Source organism: Balaenoptera borealis (assembly GCF_965194805.1).
Source record: "Balaenoptera borealis genome assembly, chromosome: 12".
Taxonomy (NCBI): domain Eukaryota; kingdom Metazoa; phylum Chordata; class Mammalia; order Artiodactyla; family Balaenopteridae; genus Balaenoptera; species Balaenoptera borealis.
Window position 1 is genome coordinate 42,693,302 of NC_138869.1, and position 14,492 is coordinate 42,707,793.

Consider the following 14,492-nt stretch of genomic DNA (forward strand, 5'->3'; position numbering starts at 1 on the left):
CTTTGCCCGGAAATGACAGAGGAGCCAGGAAGAAAGCTGTGACCGGCAGTGTGCTTCACTCCTTAGCCTTAGTGCCTGTTTGCACTGGCTCCTGCTGGCACTGCCTGCCACACAGAGACCCTATCTGTAAGCGCTGCAGCCTGTTTTCCGGCCCCAGGCCTCAGGATGGATGTCTTGGAGACCTCCAAGTCGCTGGATGAAGAGCTGTACTCGCGGCAGCTGTGAGGCCCGAGGTGGGGAGGAGAGCGGGGTGGCCTTCTGACTTCTGATCTCCAATCGCCTGCCCTCTTACTTCCCACCCACAGGTATGTGCTGGGCTTGCCAGCCATGCAGAGGATTCAGGGAGCCAAGGTGCTACTGTCAGGCCTGCAGGGCCTGGGGGCTGAGGTGGCCAAAAACCTGGTCCTGATGGGCGTGGGCAGTCTCACTCTTCATGATCCCCACCCTACCTGCTGGTCTGACCTGTCTGCCCAGGTGAGGGTCCTGGGGGGCTATGGGTTTCCAGACCATAGCCCTTGGGGATAGGGCCCAAGAGAAAACTCCTTGCTAAAGCCAGACTGGGTCTCTCTTTAGTTTTTCCTCTCAGAGCAGGACTTGGGAAGGAGCAGGGCTGAGGCATCTCAAGAACTTCTGGCTAAGCTCAATGGAGCTGTTCAGGTGTGCATCCACACAGGTGACATCACCGAGGACCTGCTGCTGGACTTCCAGGTACCCTCCCAGCCCTACTCTCCAGGCCAGCCCAGTGTCCCCCTCCAGCCTTTAGCAGCAGGGTGGGCTTGAAGTGGTTCTGGCCCTGCTGATCATGAGGTCCACCCAGGTGGTGGTGCTGACTGCCTCGGAGCTACAGGAGCAGCTGAAGGTGGGCACCATTTGCCATAAACACGGAGTCTGCTTTCTGGTGGCTGACACCCGAGGCCTCGTGGGGTGAGATGGCTTACCTAGCCTGCCACATCACAGGCAGCAACTGGTCCCAGTGCTGTCCCCAGCTCCAGGCTTGCTCTAGAGCCCATCCACCCAACCTCAGGCCTGTCCCAGCATCCCCTCTTGATTATACAGTCCCCAGTCCCATTTGTCTGCTTCCTCTACCCCAGCCTCCAGACTTGATCCAGTAAACCCTTCAAACTCCAGCTTCCAAGCCTCTCCCAGCATTCTTTTCCCAATTCCTCTGGGCTTGCCCTAGTGTACGTCACCCTTCACCACAACTGTGGCAGTTAACCACTGAGCCATCTCAGTGACCCCTCCCACCCCACCACAGGCAGTTGTTCTGTGACTTTGGTGAGGACTTCACTGTGCAGGACCCTACAGAGGCAGAACCCCTGATGGCTGCCATCCAGCACATCTCCCAGGTGGGTGTTAATGTGGGGGGTGCTCACCTACTAAGGAGGGGCTGCCAGAGCCTGTGGAATGCAGGGACAGGCAGCCCTGAGCAAGCCACCTCTTATCCAGGGCTCCCCTGGCATTCTCACTCTGAGAGAAGAGGCTGATGCCCACCGCTTCAACAGTGGGGATTTGGTGACTTTCTCAGGCATTGAGGGCATGGTGGAGCTCAACGGCTGTGCTCCTCGGCCTCTCCACGTGCAGAGTTAAGTCAACCCCACTCCAACTCCAGGCTCAGTGCCCAGGTCCCCACTGGGGGTGGACACAACCTGGTCCTTGGAGATAAGTTCTCCCTCCCCCTTCCTCAGGGTGGAGCAACATCAAGAATGTAGATGCAAGACAGGATGGGGTGTGGGGAACTACTCAGGTTCAGAGGGCATACTGATCAGGCTCGATCTCCCCTAGGGGATGGGACCTTGGAGATTGGGGACACAACAACTTTCTCTCGTTACTTGCGTGGTGGGGCTGTCACTGAGGTCAAGAGACCCAAGACTGTGAGCCACGTGAGTTCAAGTGCATCTGAGGTTGGGGAGCTTGGGTGCCTCGAGGGACCCGCAGTGTTCTGGACATGACCCTGAACCGAGTGCCCCCTGCAGGAGCCCCTGGACACAGCCCTGCTTCAGCCCCGTGTTGTGGCCCAGAGTCCCCAGGAAGTTCACCGTGCCCACTGCCTGCATCAGGCCTTCCACGCACTGCACAAGTTTCAGCAGCTCCATGGCCGCCCTCCTAAGCCCTGGGATCCTGTGAGTGGCCCCGTTGCCCCTCCCTCCAGCCTCTGTCTTAACGGGGCCTCACCTACCAGGAGGCAACAATGACTGTCTTACAGATCCAAGACTGAATCCAGAAGCAGTTTCCCACTCATATAAAGGAGATGATAAACACTATCTATAGACCAGAGGTTGGATCCATGGAAGGGCCAAGCACAAAGCCTGGGGACCCATGCTACTCCTAACCCCTAAGATCTGGCCTGGAAGGTGCCCCCAGGTTGGGAAAGCCTCCAGGGCCATTGTCTGGCACCGGGCATCCGCTAGTGGGGCCCTCCCACTCAGGCTTCTGCTTCCTCTTCTGTGGAACAGGGTGGTTGGCTGCCTGAAGGATTCAAATGCGGAGTGGAGCTCAAGCTGGGGCTGCTTTACCCACAGAGTTCTACCCGATAGGTTGATGCAGAGATGGTGGTGGACCTAGCCCAGGCCCTGGAATCACTGAAGGGGATGGAAGGAGAGCCTTTGGAAGAGCAGCTGGATAAGGCTCTGGTGCGGACAGTTGCCCTGAGCAGTGCTGGTGGCTTGAGCCCCATGGCAGCCGTGCTGGGTGCAGTGGCTGCTCAGGAAGTGCTGAAGGTGGGCACAGGCAGAGGCAGGGCGGGGCTGGGAAGGGTGCAGAGGTCGGTGTGGGTGCCACAGGGTGCCCAATACCAGATAGCGGCCCTGGGAGCTTCACCAACCTGGGTGCAGCCCTCAGCCAGGATCTGAGGGGATTAGGAGGTGGGAAGAGTCCCCAGACTGAAGTGCTGACTTCTAGGCAGTCTCCAAGAAGTTTATGCCCCTGGACCAGTGGCTGTACTTTGATGCCCTTGATTGCCTTCCAGAAGATGAGGAGCCCTTTCCCAATCCTGAGGACTATGCACCGGTGAGAACCTGGGGTAGGGGTGCAAGCCTTATCCAAACTCAGGACTGGGGGAGAAAGAGGAAGAACGGTCCCGAGATCCTGACCTGGAAAACTGGGTGCAGGAGGGAGATGCAGCACAGGCCAGTGGCCATCACTGACCCCTGTCTGTGTCCCCTAGAGAGACTGCCGCTATGATGGGCAAATTGCAGTGTTTGGGACCGGTTTTCAGGAGAAGCTGAGCCACCAGCACTACCTCCTGGTGAGCTATGTGGTGAGGTTGGGAGTATGTGGAAGGGCAAGGCCTGGCCCTCTGGCTAAGGTTGCTCCTGCTGGCAGGTGGGTGCTGGTGCTATCGGCTGCGAGCTGCTCAAAGGCTTTGCCCTAGTGGGCCTGGGTGCCGGCGGCAGTGGGGGCGTGACTGTTGCTGACATGGACCACGTGGAGCGCTCCAACCTCAGCCGGCAGTTTCTCTTCAGGCCCCAGGACTTTGGTGTGAGTGCCGACCCGTCCCCACACCCATGTCCTGGACTGTCCTCCCACAATGCGCCCCTTCCCCCACCCAACGTCTTCCTGCTTTCTTCTCAGAGGCCAAAGGCGGAGGTGGCTGCAGAGGCCGCTCACCGCCTGAACTCAGATTTGCAGGTGACCCCGCTCACCTACCAGCTGGATCTTACTACAGAGCACATCTATGGGGACAACTTCTTCTCCAGTGTGGATGGCGTGGCTGCTGCCCTGGACAGTTTCCAGGCCCGTGAGTGCTCAAGCCTAGAACTCACCCCTTGTCCGAGGCTGTGCCAGCCCCACTTCTGACCCTCTGCCCCCCTCGCCAGGGCGCTATGTGGCTGCTCGCTGCACCCACTATCTGAAGCCACTACTGGAGGCGGGCACCAAGGGCACCTTGGGCAGTGCTTGTGTGTTCATACCACACGTGACTGAGGACTACAGAGCCCCCGCCTCCGCTGCAGCTTCTGAGGATGCCTCCTACCCTGTCTGCACCGTGCGGCACTTCCCCAGCACAACCGAGCACACCTTGCAGGTGGGAAGAACCCCAGAGACTCCTACCCACCTGGCTCAGTCCTCAGCTGCAGACCTCTTTGCCAACCGGCAACTCATGGTTCCTCCCTCCCCTCACAGTGGGCCCGGGATGAGTTTGAAGGACTTTTCCGTCTGTCTGCCGAGACCATCAACTGCCACCAACAGTAAGACCGCCAACAAGGGTGAATGGGAGTCCAGGCTCCCTAACACCAAGAGGCTTAGGGCTTAGCCTCAAACTTTCTCCTCTGTCCGCAGGGCGTTCACGTCTCTGGCACACTTGGATGAGTCACAGGTGCTGACCCTGCAGCAGGTGGTGCTGGGTGTCCTGAGAGAGCGTCCACAGACCTGGCAAGACTGCGTGCTTTGGGCCCTTGGCCAGTGGCAACTCTGCTTCCATTATGGCATCACACAGCTGCTGAGCCGCTTCCCACCCGACAAAGTGGGTGGCTAGGGGTCAGGAGGCTGAGGGCCTCCTCAGGAGGCTGAGGGCTCAGGGTGACCCGGCTGAGCCCAGCAGCCTCCATTTCCCTAGGTGCTAGCGGATGGAACTCTTTTCTGGTCGGGTCCCAAACAGTGTCCCCGGCCCTTGGAGTTTGACGCCAGCCAAGTGAGTGGAGTCCCTTGGCGGCCCTGAGATGGGAATATGGCCCCTCAGAGCGGAGGTGGGCACCTCTATATTTTGTAGAGATGCACAGATGCTGAGAGGGAGAGAGCCGTGTTTGTGCACATGTGGGTGTCCACATGGGAGGCAGAGGCAGGCACTCAAACAGATCCACAAATGGGCGGTGACCCCCACCCCATGCACCCACACAAGCTCGCTCAAGCCCATGCAGCCACCCCTGCTCTTGGTCTCACTGCAGGACACGCATCTCCTCTACGTGCTAGCGGCTGCCAACCTGTATGCCCAGATGCATGGGCTTTCTGGCTCACGGGACCAGACTGCGTTCAGGCGACTGCTGAAGTTGCTGCCATTGCCTGACCCACAGGACTTAGCCCCCATTTTTGCTAGTGACCTGGAGCTGGCTTCGGCTTATGCTGAGTTTGGTGAGGTCCCTGACCCTGGCCCCCCGTGCTGCCACCCAAAGGCCTGACCCTCCTCAGCCTGTGCTGCAGAAAGAAGACGGGGTCTGGGGGCCCTGAAGCCAACTCAATACCTCTCAGGCCCTCTGACCTTGCTTCTCTCTAGCCTTGGGTTCATCCTCTGGCCCCTCAGTAGGTCCTCTCCCTGCTGCCTACCCCACCCACACCCCACTCCCCCACCCCCATTCCTTTGGCAGACTCTCAGCCAAAAAAAACAAAAACAAAAACCAAACAAACAAAAAAACACAAACCACTGGGCCCTAGGGAGCAACTAGCTGTGGCCCCCAGATGAGAACAGAGTCACATAGGTGTGCATGGGCACACACACACACACAAGTGAGGGCTGGGGCTGCTGGAGAGGAGATTGCACCATCCATCAAGGGGTCTCCCTGAAAGTGGTAAGTGATAGGCTTGGCAGGGACCAAGGATAGGCAGCAGGCTCCAGAAGAGTGCAGGACATGGGGGCTAAGGACTGCCCCAACACCCCCTTCCCCTGACAGGCCCTGAGCAGTCGAAGAAACTGCATGAAGCCCTGGAAATCTGGACTGTGGGCCCTCCCCTGGAACCCTTGACATTTGAGAAGGTGGGAGCCCAAGTGGGGGTGAAGGGCGGGGCGAGAGAGGTTGTTGGGGAAGGTCAAGAGCTAAGAAGGTAGCTTTGAAGCCCCTTGGCCTGAGTTTTCCTCCCAGAAGGACCCCAGAAGCAGCTCATCTTCCCCGAGCCTCAGCCTCCTTATCTGTTAAGTGGGGAGATGTGAGCATCCACCCCACCGAATTGTGTGAAGAGCTGTGCAGTGGCACAGGGTCGGCTGAGGTGAGGGGCACTGGGACAATGTTAATACTACTGTGCCTTGGGCCTCACAGGACGATGATTTCCATGTGGATTTTGTGGCGGCAGCGGCGAGCCTGCGAGCTCAGAACTATGGGATCCCACCAGCAGACCGCACCAAGGTACCCTGCCCCTTGGGGCTCAGGCCTGGAGGTGGGGGTCAAACCCTAACCTTATGCCTTGGGCCCAGACCAAATCTCCTGTCCTTGGCAGACCAAGCGAATTGTGGGCCGGATTACCCCAGCCATTGCCACTACTACGGCAGCTGTGGCTGGCCTGGTGGGCCTGGAGCTGTATAAGGTGGTGGGCAGCCCACGGCCCCGCAGTGCCTTTCGCCACAGCTACCTGAACCTGGCTGAAAACTACTTTAGCCGCTGGGTACCTCACGCCCCAGCCATCCAGGAGGTGAGCCCTTGACACCCCACCCATACCAGACCTGAGTTTTCCCTGCACCTACCCAAACAGGCCCTACTTTAGCTTCAGGCTCTCATCAGGACCCAGACTCTGGGGGAGTCCTCAAGACTCCCTCCAGTCGCCTCCCTGCTGCAAAGCCAGGCTGGGACCTGTCAGACACAGGAAGCAGCCGCCAGCCACCCCCACCCCCCAACAGTCCGGGTCTGGGGGAGCTGCAGCTTTAACTCATTAGTGGAGCCAGACATCCCCCGCAGTTCCCTCCTTCCCAGGAGTGCCCCTGAGGGGGAGGGGGAATAGGGCCCTAGCCCCAAACAGAGCCTAATATCGGCCTGCAAACATGGGGATCCTGGCCCTCCCCCTCGACCTGAGTTAAAGGGCACTGAGCTCACCACCACCGGTGTGGGGTGTGCAGCCCTGTGGGGATGTGTGCATTCATGTCACAGGTGTGAGTGCACACAGGTCTGGGCATCCCTGGCCCTGTGGTGTGTGGGCATGGAGGGAGCATGCTTGCACATCTGTGTGCCAGATGGGACTGCAGGGCTCTTTCACAATGTGGGCTTGCATGTGTGTGCATGTGAGTACACGTGGGCTTGTGTACATGTGTGTTCCTTCAAGTGTAGGGCTATGAATGCCCCTGGCTGTGTGCCCAGGTTCTGCGATAGTTGGCATTTCCTTAGGGCAGAGAAGAGGGTACAGAGAGAATTCCCTCACCGGGGGAGAGGGGAGAGGTCATGGGCCAGCACTGGGCTTTTGCTGAGCAGCCCTGGGGTCCCTCAGGGCACAGCACACAGAGCCCCTTTGTGAGGGGCCCCTCCTCTAGCTAGAACACAAGCTGCCTTTGTCCGTGGAGGAGGGGGAGGGGAAGGGTCCCCCATCTCACCTCTGGCCTCGTCTCAGCTTGACCCCACTGTGTTTGCTGGGGAGCTGGCAGAACTCCTCCTGTCTTGGTCCCTGGCTGCCTGCCACCCTTATGCCCTCAGCTCTGGGTACCAGAACCCCAAGACTCCAGAAATAAGGAAGGAACAAAGGAACAGGAAGAGGAGTCCTCTGTGGACTGTGTTCCTGCTAGAGTCACTGTGCCCCTTGCCATGTGCCCATGAGTAGTCCAAGGCCCTGGTGGTAAAGAATTAGGGGACAGGATTTACCCCACCCCCAGCATCCAGCCTTGCATTTGAGGAACAAGCAGCTTTATCAGAGACTGCAGCGGCCCTGCTCCCGCTTCCTCAGGAAGCATTGCCCCCCCAACACACACACACACACACACACACACACACACACACAACCAGCCCGTGTGATGGATCGCCTGTTTCCCTGTGTGGGGGCCCCGTAGCCCCATTTCCTGTGCTGGCCCCAGCATGGGCGGGGAGGGTGTTGAGATTCTGGGCCCAGATCCCACCTTCCACCCCCACCCCCTGGCTTCTGCTTCCTGCCTCTAGTCCAGCTCCTCCCCTAGGAAAGGGGCCATAAGCTATTGGTAACTGGGGTAGGGGGAGGGTGTGTGTGTAAGAAGCTTCTCACTCCTCCCCACTACCGCCCCCCAGTTCCATCACTGGAAGTGGACCTGTTGGGACCGCCTGGAAGTGCCTGCTGGGCAGCCCGAGAGGACCCTGGAGTCACTGCTGGCCCATGTCCAGGTGTGCCCCATTCCTGCCCTGCCCCCAGGTCTGGCCCAGCCTGGCCCAGCTGGCACCTAACCTGTCTCTCTCTAGAAACTAAATGGGCTGAGGGTGAGGATGCTGCTGCACGGGAAGGCCCTGCTCTACTCAGCAGGATGGTCTCCTGAAAAGCAGGACCAGCACCTGTCCCGCAGGTGAGCCCACACCTGGCTTTAACCTCATTCTGTCCCTGGAGGTGGGAGGTGGGGGACAAGCAGCCTTTCCTCTTCCCAATCCCATTTGGGCCCCTCACACCTTCCTGAAGTTTTCTTTTGCCAAATGGAGCCAGCAAATGGGCTGGGGGTGGGGTGAGGGCCAAGAGCCTGAGGAGAGGCCTCTAGGAGCTGCCTGCTTGGCCAGCCCCACCAGCTCACGCCCTGCTCAGCTCCCCTTTCACGGCCCTCTCCCAGAGGACTCACAGCTTCCTGCCTCCTGCCCACCCCGCCAGCCGCTCCTAAAATAGTTTCAGATGTTTCCTGTCTTGGGCTGCTCCTGCTCCTGGCTTGGGCTCCTTATGGCCCGCCAACACCCTATAGTCCATGCTAGGACACTCTCTGCCTGCCACCGCTCACCTACCCAATCTCCCCACCCCTCTCCCCCCCATGCCACCAGGGTGACGGATCTGGTGCTGGAGGTGACACGCCAGGTGCCTGAGCCTGGGCAGCGGGTGCTGGTATTGGAGCTCAGCTATGAGGGTGAGAAGGAGGACGTTACCTTCCCACCCTTGCACTACAAGCTGTGACAAGGCAGCAGCCCCACCACCCAGCTCTGTTGAGCCATGCATCCCAAGCCCACGGTAGGCGCTTAATAAATGCTTGTTGAAGGAAGGTGTAAGTGGACAGGATGGATGATGGAACACGGGGCAGACACATGGGGTGTGACATGGACATGACAGGGACCCCTGCAGGGAGGGAAAAGGCTCTTTAGATTTGCCTGCCTGAGTTGTGCCTTGCAGGACTGAGGCTGCCTCCTGGAGCCTCAGGGGTATGGAACCAGGACAGTGCAGAGAAAGGCCTTTATTGTCCCAGGCTGGAGGGCAGGGTCAGAGGTAGCTGACAACATCATTGCAGATGATGGGCTGGCGACTGCGGCAACTCATGAGGGCTGCAAAGCGTGAGACATCTGCAGGCGGTTCGGGTTCCGGGCGAGGTGGGCATGACAGTCGCTTTCCTGCCACTGCTGCCCGGCGTGCCCTGGCCAGCTGGCGCCGCAGCTGCTCAGAGAGGCCAAGCAGGAACTGGGGGGGCCGAGCACGGGCACGGGGCCCACCCCCACTGTCCCCCTCACCTGCTGCCTCGGGCAGCTCCATCCAGTTGTGCACCAAGTCAGCAAAACAGTTGTCCCCCAGCACCAGGGGCTGGCGACTACGACCTCTGCTAAGCAGGGCTGCTGTCCAGTCCTCAGCTTCCAGCCCCTGCCAGTGCTCCAGGCAGGCATCTGGGGTGGACTTGGGCCGTGGTCGGTGGGCAGGTGGTACACTGGCCGCAGGAGCTCTGCCAGGCAGGGGGATGCCACTGGCCGAGAGGCGCTGTCTACGGGGGTGCCATGCTGAGGGTGGTGGATGCTGGAGTACAGGCAGCTCTTCCTCTCTCCATGTGCTGCCTGACACCTCTGAGAAGCCAGAGTCCCAGTCTAGGGCATGCTCCCTGGGGCCCCCCAAGGCTGCACCCCTGTCTCCTGTCACCACAGCTTCTTCCTCCTCTTCCTCCACACCACAGGCTGAGTCCTCTTCCAAGGCATCTGAGGCCCTGAGCCGGTGCTTGAGCCGCATGCCTGGGCCAGGTTTGGGGGGTTGCGGAAGGGGGCCAGGCATTGGGGGTGAGTCTGTGTCCCGGCCACACAGCTGTGGAGGAAGAGAGGGCAGAAGTCGAAGGAGCAGTGCTTGTCACCCCTGTCTGCCTGGTCAGGCCAATTCCAAAACAGAAGGCCCAGGAGGGCTGGATTGGCCTGCACGCCTAAGCAGCAAAGCCTCTAGTGGGCACAGGGCCGGCATGGGGCGCTGGCACACGAAGCTCGTGTGGCTCCCATCGGCCGACCTGGTGGCAGTCCGGCAGGCTGCAGCACGCAGCGCCGGGCAAGTCGGTACCCGCCACCAGGGCGGGAGGCAGGGTTGCGGGCCTGCATTGGGAAGTAAGTCCTGCTCAGGGCTGGGGGGTGGGCATCCTGTGCCTCTTGAGGGATTCAGCTCCCCAAAGCCCGCAGCGTCTTTCAGAGAAGAATAGAGCACCTGCCAGGTGGGGTATAGAGGACAGAGGTACAGGCCAGCCTGGAATAGGAGGCATCCATAGCAGCACCACCCCTCTTTAGTCCCTCGCAGCCCCCTGCTCCGCCCCACAAGAAGTTTCTCCCACCAACTTCCTCCGCCGCGCCGGCAGCACGGCCAGCTGGGCGGCTGTTACTTGATGCCCAGCACAGCTTCCAACCGTCCGAAACCCGACGCGGGCCATCTGGGCCATCTGCGTCGCCCCGCCCCCATCCTGTCTTGGATGGGCACTCAGGAGAGCCCCCCCCACCCGAGTGCCGTTCGGGCAGGAAGGCAGCCGAGCACCCCACACACGTCCTCACAAGCCACAACCGCTCCCAAGCCTCACCAGTTCCCAGCGGAGCTGGCCCAGGAAACTGTCAAGCCGAGCACTGTGCATGCCCGTTCCGGAGCCCCCGCCAGGCCTGCCAATTCCTCTTCGAACTTCAGCGAGAGGGGTGCGGAGAGGGCCCCGCGGGCCGGCCAGCGGCGCCCTTACCCTCCGCCTGGTTCCGCGGCTCCTCCCTCTCCCTAGCTCCCGCCGACGCTGCCGCCCCAACATCTGGCAGCCCCGCCCCGTCCCTAGCGCCGCAGCCAATGGGGCTGGGGCGGGGCTGATGTGGCCCCGCCCCCGGACTCTGCCGGGTGGGTGAGCCGGACGCCCACTACCCACTCCACAGCAGCTCTGAGGGGAGGGGCAGGACTATAGCTGGAAGCTGGGCCGCGTCCGGCCCCTGACTACCCAAAGTCCCGGGCCGTTGAGCTGACTCCGGGTTCGCTGCATGACCCAGGACAAGTCGCTGCCCTGCGGTAGCCTCAGCTTCCCCATTTTTCCCAGGATAGAGTTGTGGTCCCTCCCGCGCGGGTTCCCCGGCTGCGCCCTTGAGCGGGCAGAGCGCCCCCAATCGTCGGATTCGGCACTGATGTGGCCCACTCGCGGTTCGACCCACTGAATCCGCTCCTGGAGCCGGCCTTGACAGTCCCTGGAAGTCATGGGAGGGGTCCGGCCCCTCAGAGGACTCCGGGAGCGCAGAACCTCTTTGCAGCACCGGGGAGGAGCCTCGGCCAAGGCCCAGACCCCGCCCTATCTGCCCCTCGTCTCGGCCTAGCTAAGCAGGGCTGCCCTCTAGTGGGCAGCGCCTGGTTAGCTGCGATTCCCGAGGCGACACCCGCATCCCCTCTGCCCCAGACCACATGCGGGCTGAGTACAGGGGGTTACGGCGGGGCTCTCTGACCCAAATGGTCAGAGCCTTCCCTGAGGCCGCTCCATAGTCGGAGGCTAGGTTCAAGGACACAGACTAACTGGAGACAAACTAGACAAGTCAGTAGACAGAAAAATACCAGGGAATGAGGGCGACGGGCCAGCTTGGGAGAGGGGACTCTCAGGGGAGGTGGCATTCTGTATGGGATCTGGATGAGCCATCAAGGGGAGATCAAGAAGAGGGTCATTCTAGGTGGGGGGATCAGCCAGTTAAAGGCCCTGAGAGGACAGGAGCTAGACAGGGCATAACATAAAGAAGACCTAGATATCTCTGATGGTGGTAGTTGGGGGAGTGAAGAGGTCAGCAAAACCAGGCTTCTAGCAGTCTTAGAAAGGAATAAGGGGTTTTGTTCTTGGTGTGATGGGGAGCAATGGGGGCTTTTGAGCATCACCTGGGCTGCAAAGAAGGGGGTCCCTTGGGGGAATGTTTTGGAGTTAAAAATCAAGCCTTGCTGATGCATGAGTATGGGAAGAGAAAGAGAAGCATGAAGCATGACTCCTAGATTTCTGGCCTGAACAACTGATTGGATGGAATGGCCATGAATCAATCCAAGCAAGACTGGAGAAGAGTGGGCTTGGAGACGAAAATCAAATGATCATTTGTGGACATGTGACCCTTAAGATGCCTGTTAGGCATCCAAGAGGGGATGCGGAGTCAGCCACTGGGTGTGTGACTCTGCTGCCTGGGAGAGAGATCAGGACTGAAGCTTTGGATCTGGGAGGCAAAGCGAGTGGATGGTTTTTTTGTTTTTTTTTTTCCAAAAAAGAAATCATCAAGTAAGCAATGCTTTTATTTTTATTTTCACTTATGTTTTTTTTGAATTTAATTTTATTTATTTTTTATACAGCAGGTTCTTATTATCTATTTTATACATATTAGTGTACATATGTCAATCCCAATCTCCCAATTCATCCCACCCCCCCACCCCACCCCACCCCACCCCACCACTTTCCCCCCTTGGTGTCCATATGTTTGTTCTCTACATCTGTGTCTCTATTTCTGCCCTGCAAACTGGTTCATCTGTACCATTTTTCAAGGTTCCCCATATATGCGTTAATATACGATATTTGTTTTTATCTTTCTGACTTACTTCACTCCGTATGAGAGTCTCTAGACCCATCCATGTCTCTACAAATGACCCAATTTCATTCCTTTTTATGGCTGAGTAGTAGTCCGTTGTATGTATGTACCACATCATCTTTATCCATTCATCTGTCGATGGGCATTTAGGTTGCTTCCATGACCTGGCTATTGTAAATGGTGCTGCAATGAACATTGGGGTGCATGTGTCTTTTTGAATTATGGCTTTCTCTGGGTAGATGCCCAGGAGTGGGATTGCTGGGTCATATGGTAATTATATTTTTAGTTTTTTAAGGAACCTCCATACTGTTCTCCATAGTGGCTGTACCAATTTACATTCCCACCAACAGTGCAAGAGGGTTCCCTTTTCTCCACACCCTCTCCAGCACTGTTGTTTGTAGATTTTCTGATGATGCCCATTCTAACTGGTGTGAGGTGATACCTCATTGTAGTTTTGATTTGCATTTCTCTAATAATTAGTGACGTTGAGCAGCTTTTCATGTGCTTCTTGGCCATCTGTATGTCTTCTTTGGAGAAATATCTATTTAGGTCTTCTGCCCATTTTTTGATTGGGTTGTTTGTTTTTTTAATATTGAGCTGCATGAGCTGTTTATATATTTTGGAGATTAATCCTTTGTCCATTGATTCGTTTGCAAATATTTTCTCCCATTCTGAGGGTTGTCTTTTCGTCTTGTTTATAGTTTCCTTTGCTTTGCAAAGGCTTTGAAGTTTCATTAGGTCCCATTTGTTTATTTTTGTTTGTATTTCCATTACTCTAGGAGGTGGATGAAAAAAGATCTTGCTGTGATTTATGTCAGAAAGTGTTCTTCTTATATTTTCCTCTAAGGGTTTTATAGTGTCCGGTCTTACATTTAGGTCTCTAATCCATTTTGAGTTTATTTTTGTGTATGGTGTTAGGGAGTGTTCTAATTTCATTCTTTTACATGTAGCTGTCCAGTTTTCCCAGCACCACTTATTGAAGAGACTGTCTTTTCTCCATTGTATATCCTTGCCTCCTTTGTCATAGATTAGTTGACCATAGGTGAATCGGTTTATGTCTGGGCTTTCTATCCTGTTCCATTGATCTATATTTCTGTTTTTATGCCAGTACCATATTGTCTTGATTACTGTAGCTTTGTAGTGTAGTCTGAAGTCAGGGAGTCTGATTCCTCCAGCTCCGTTTTTTTCCCTCAAGACTGCTTTGGCTAATTGGGGTCTTTTGTGTCTCATACAAATTTTAACATTTTTTTGTTCTAGTTCTGTAAAAAATGCCACTGGTAATTTGATAGGGATTGCATTGAATCTGTAGATTGCTTTGGGTAGTATAGTCATTTTCACAATATTGATTCTTCCAATCCAAGAACATGGTATATCTCCCCATCTGTTTGTGTCATCTTTGATTTCTTTCATCAGTGTCTTATAGTTTTCTGAGTACAGGTCTTCTACTTCCTTAGGTAGGTTTATTCCTAGGTATTTTATTCTTTTTGTTGCAATGGTGAATGGGATTGTTTCCTTAATTTCTCTTTCTGATCTTTCATTGTTAGTGTATAGGAATGCAAGAGATTTCTGTGCATTAATTTTGTATCCTGCAGCTTTACCAAATTCCTTGATCAGCTCTAGTAGTTTTCTGGTGGCATCTTTAGGATTCTGTACGTATAGTATCATGTCATCTGCAAACAGTGACAGTTTTACTTCTTCTTTTCCAATTTGTATTCCTTTTTCTTCTCTGATTGCCATGGCTAGGACTTCCAAAACTATGTTGAATAATAGTGGCGAGAGAGGACATCCTTGTCTTGTTCCTGATCTTAGAGGAAATGCTTTCAGTTTTTCACCATTGAGAATGATGTTTGCTGTGGGTTTGTCGTATATGGGCTTTATGATGTTGAGGTAGGTTCCCTCTATGCCCACTTT

At 56.5% G+C, this 14,492-nt stretch overlaps 2 protein-coding genes across 4 annotated transcripts; one reads left to right on the forward strand and one right to left on the reverse strand.

The window, feature by feature from the left end:
- The first annotated feature begins 19 nt into the window (after nt 1–19).
- Nucleotides 20–8,824, forward strand: UBA7 (ubiquitin like modifier activating enzyme 7). Of its 3 annotated transcripts, none has more exons than XM_082346636.1 (24): nt 20–221; nt 306–474; nt 574–708; nt 818–924; nt 1,256–1,346; nt 1,447–1,582; nt 1,783–1,880; nt 1,974–2,120; nt 2,535–2,717; nt 2,899–3,006; nt 3,164–3,244; nt 3,322–3,477; nt 3,571–3,736; nt 3,816–4,021; nt 4,120–4,184; nt 4,276–4,459; nt 4,553–4,627; nt 4,881–5,064; nt 5,601–5,683; nt 5,964–6,050; nt 6,142–6,333; nt 7,884–7,976; nt 8,052–8,152; nt 8,610–8,824. In XM_082346636.1, exons 1-24 carry the CDS (start codon nt 166–168, stop codon nt 8,737–8,739), a joined length of 3,033 nt encoding a protein of 1,010 aa, XP_082202762.1. In that variant the 5' UTR covers nt 20–165; the 3' UTR covers nt 8,740–8,824. The 3 variants fall into 3 exon arrangements, with proteins under 3 accessions (XP_082202762.1, XP_082202764.1, XP_082202763.1); XM_082346637.1 differs by having other exon boundaries at nt 26–221; nt 592–708; XM_082346638.1 differs by lacking the exon at nt 1,974–2,120.
- A 174-nt stretch (nt 8,825–8,998) lies between these two features.
- INKA1 (inka box actin regulator 1) lies at nt 8,999–10,795 on the reverse strand. The gene is made up of 2 exons (XM_082346642.1): nt 10,589–10,795; nt 8,999–9,840 (listed from the first exon to the last, which is right to left on the reverse strand). The coding sequence occupies exons 1-2, from the start codon at nt 10,637–10,639 to the stop codon at nt 9,040–9,042; spliced, it is 852 nt and encodes a 283-aa protein (XP_082202768.1). The 5' UTR covers nt 10,640–10,795; the 3' UTR covers nt 8,999–9,039.
- Nucleotides 10,796–14,492: the final 3,697 nt, after the last annotated feature.

Excerpts from the sequence above, each read along its gene's own strand:
- UBA7 (XM_082346636.1), top strand. The coding sequence starts at position 166 with ATGGATGTCTTGGAGACCTCCAAGTCGCTGGATGAAGAGCTGTACTCG. Across the intron at positions 2,718-2,898 it reads CTGCTCAGGAAGTGCTGAAG|GCAGTCTCCAAGAAGTTTAT; the intron begins GTGGGCACAGGC and ends GCTGACTTCTAG. Across the intron at positions 4,185-4,275 it reads ACCATCAACTGCCACCAACA|GGCGTTCACGTCTCTGGCAC; the intron begins GTAAGACCGCCA and ends CTCTGTCCGCAG.
- INKA1 (XM_082346642.1), bottom strand. The coding sequence starts at position 10,639 with ATGCACAGTGCTCGGCTTGACAGTTTCCTGGGCCAGCTCCGCTGGGAA. Across the intron at positions 9,841-10,588 it reads GCCAGCTCCGCTGGGAACTG|CTGTGTGGCCGGGACACAGA; the intron begins GTGAGGCTTGGG and ends CTTCCTCCACAG.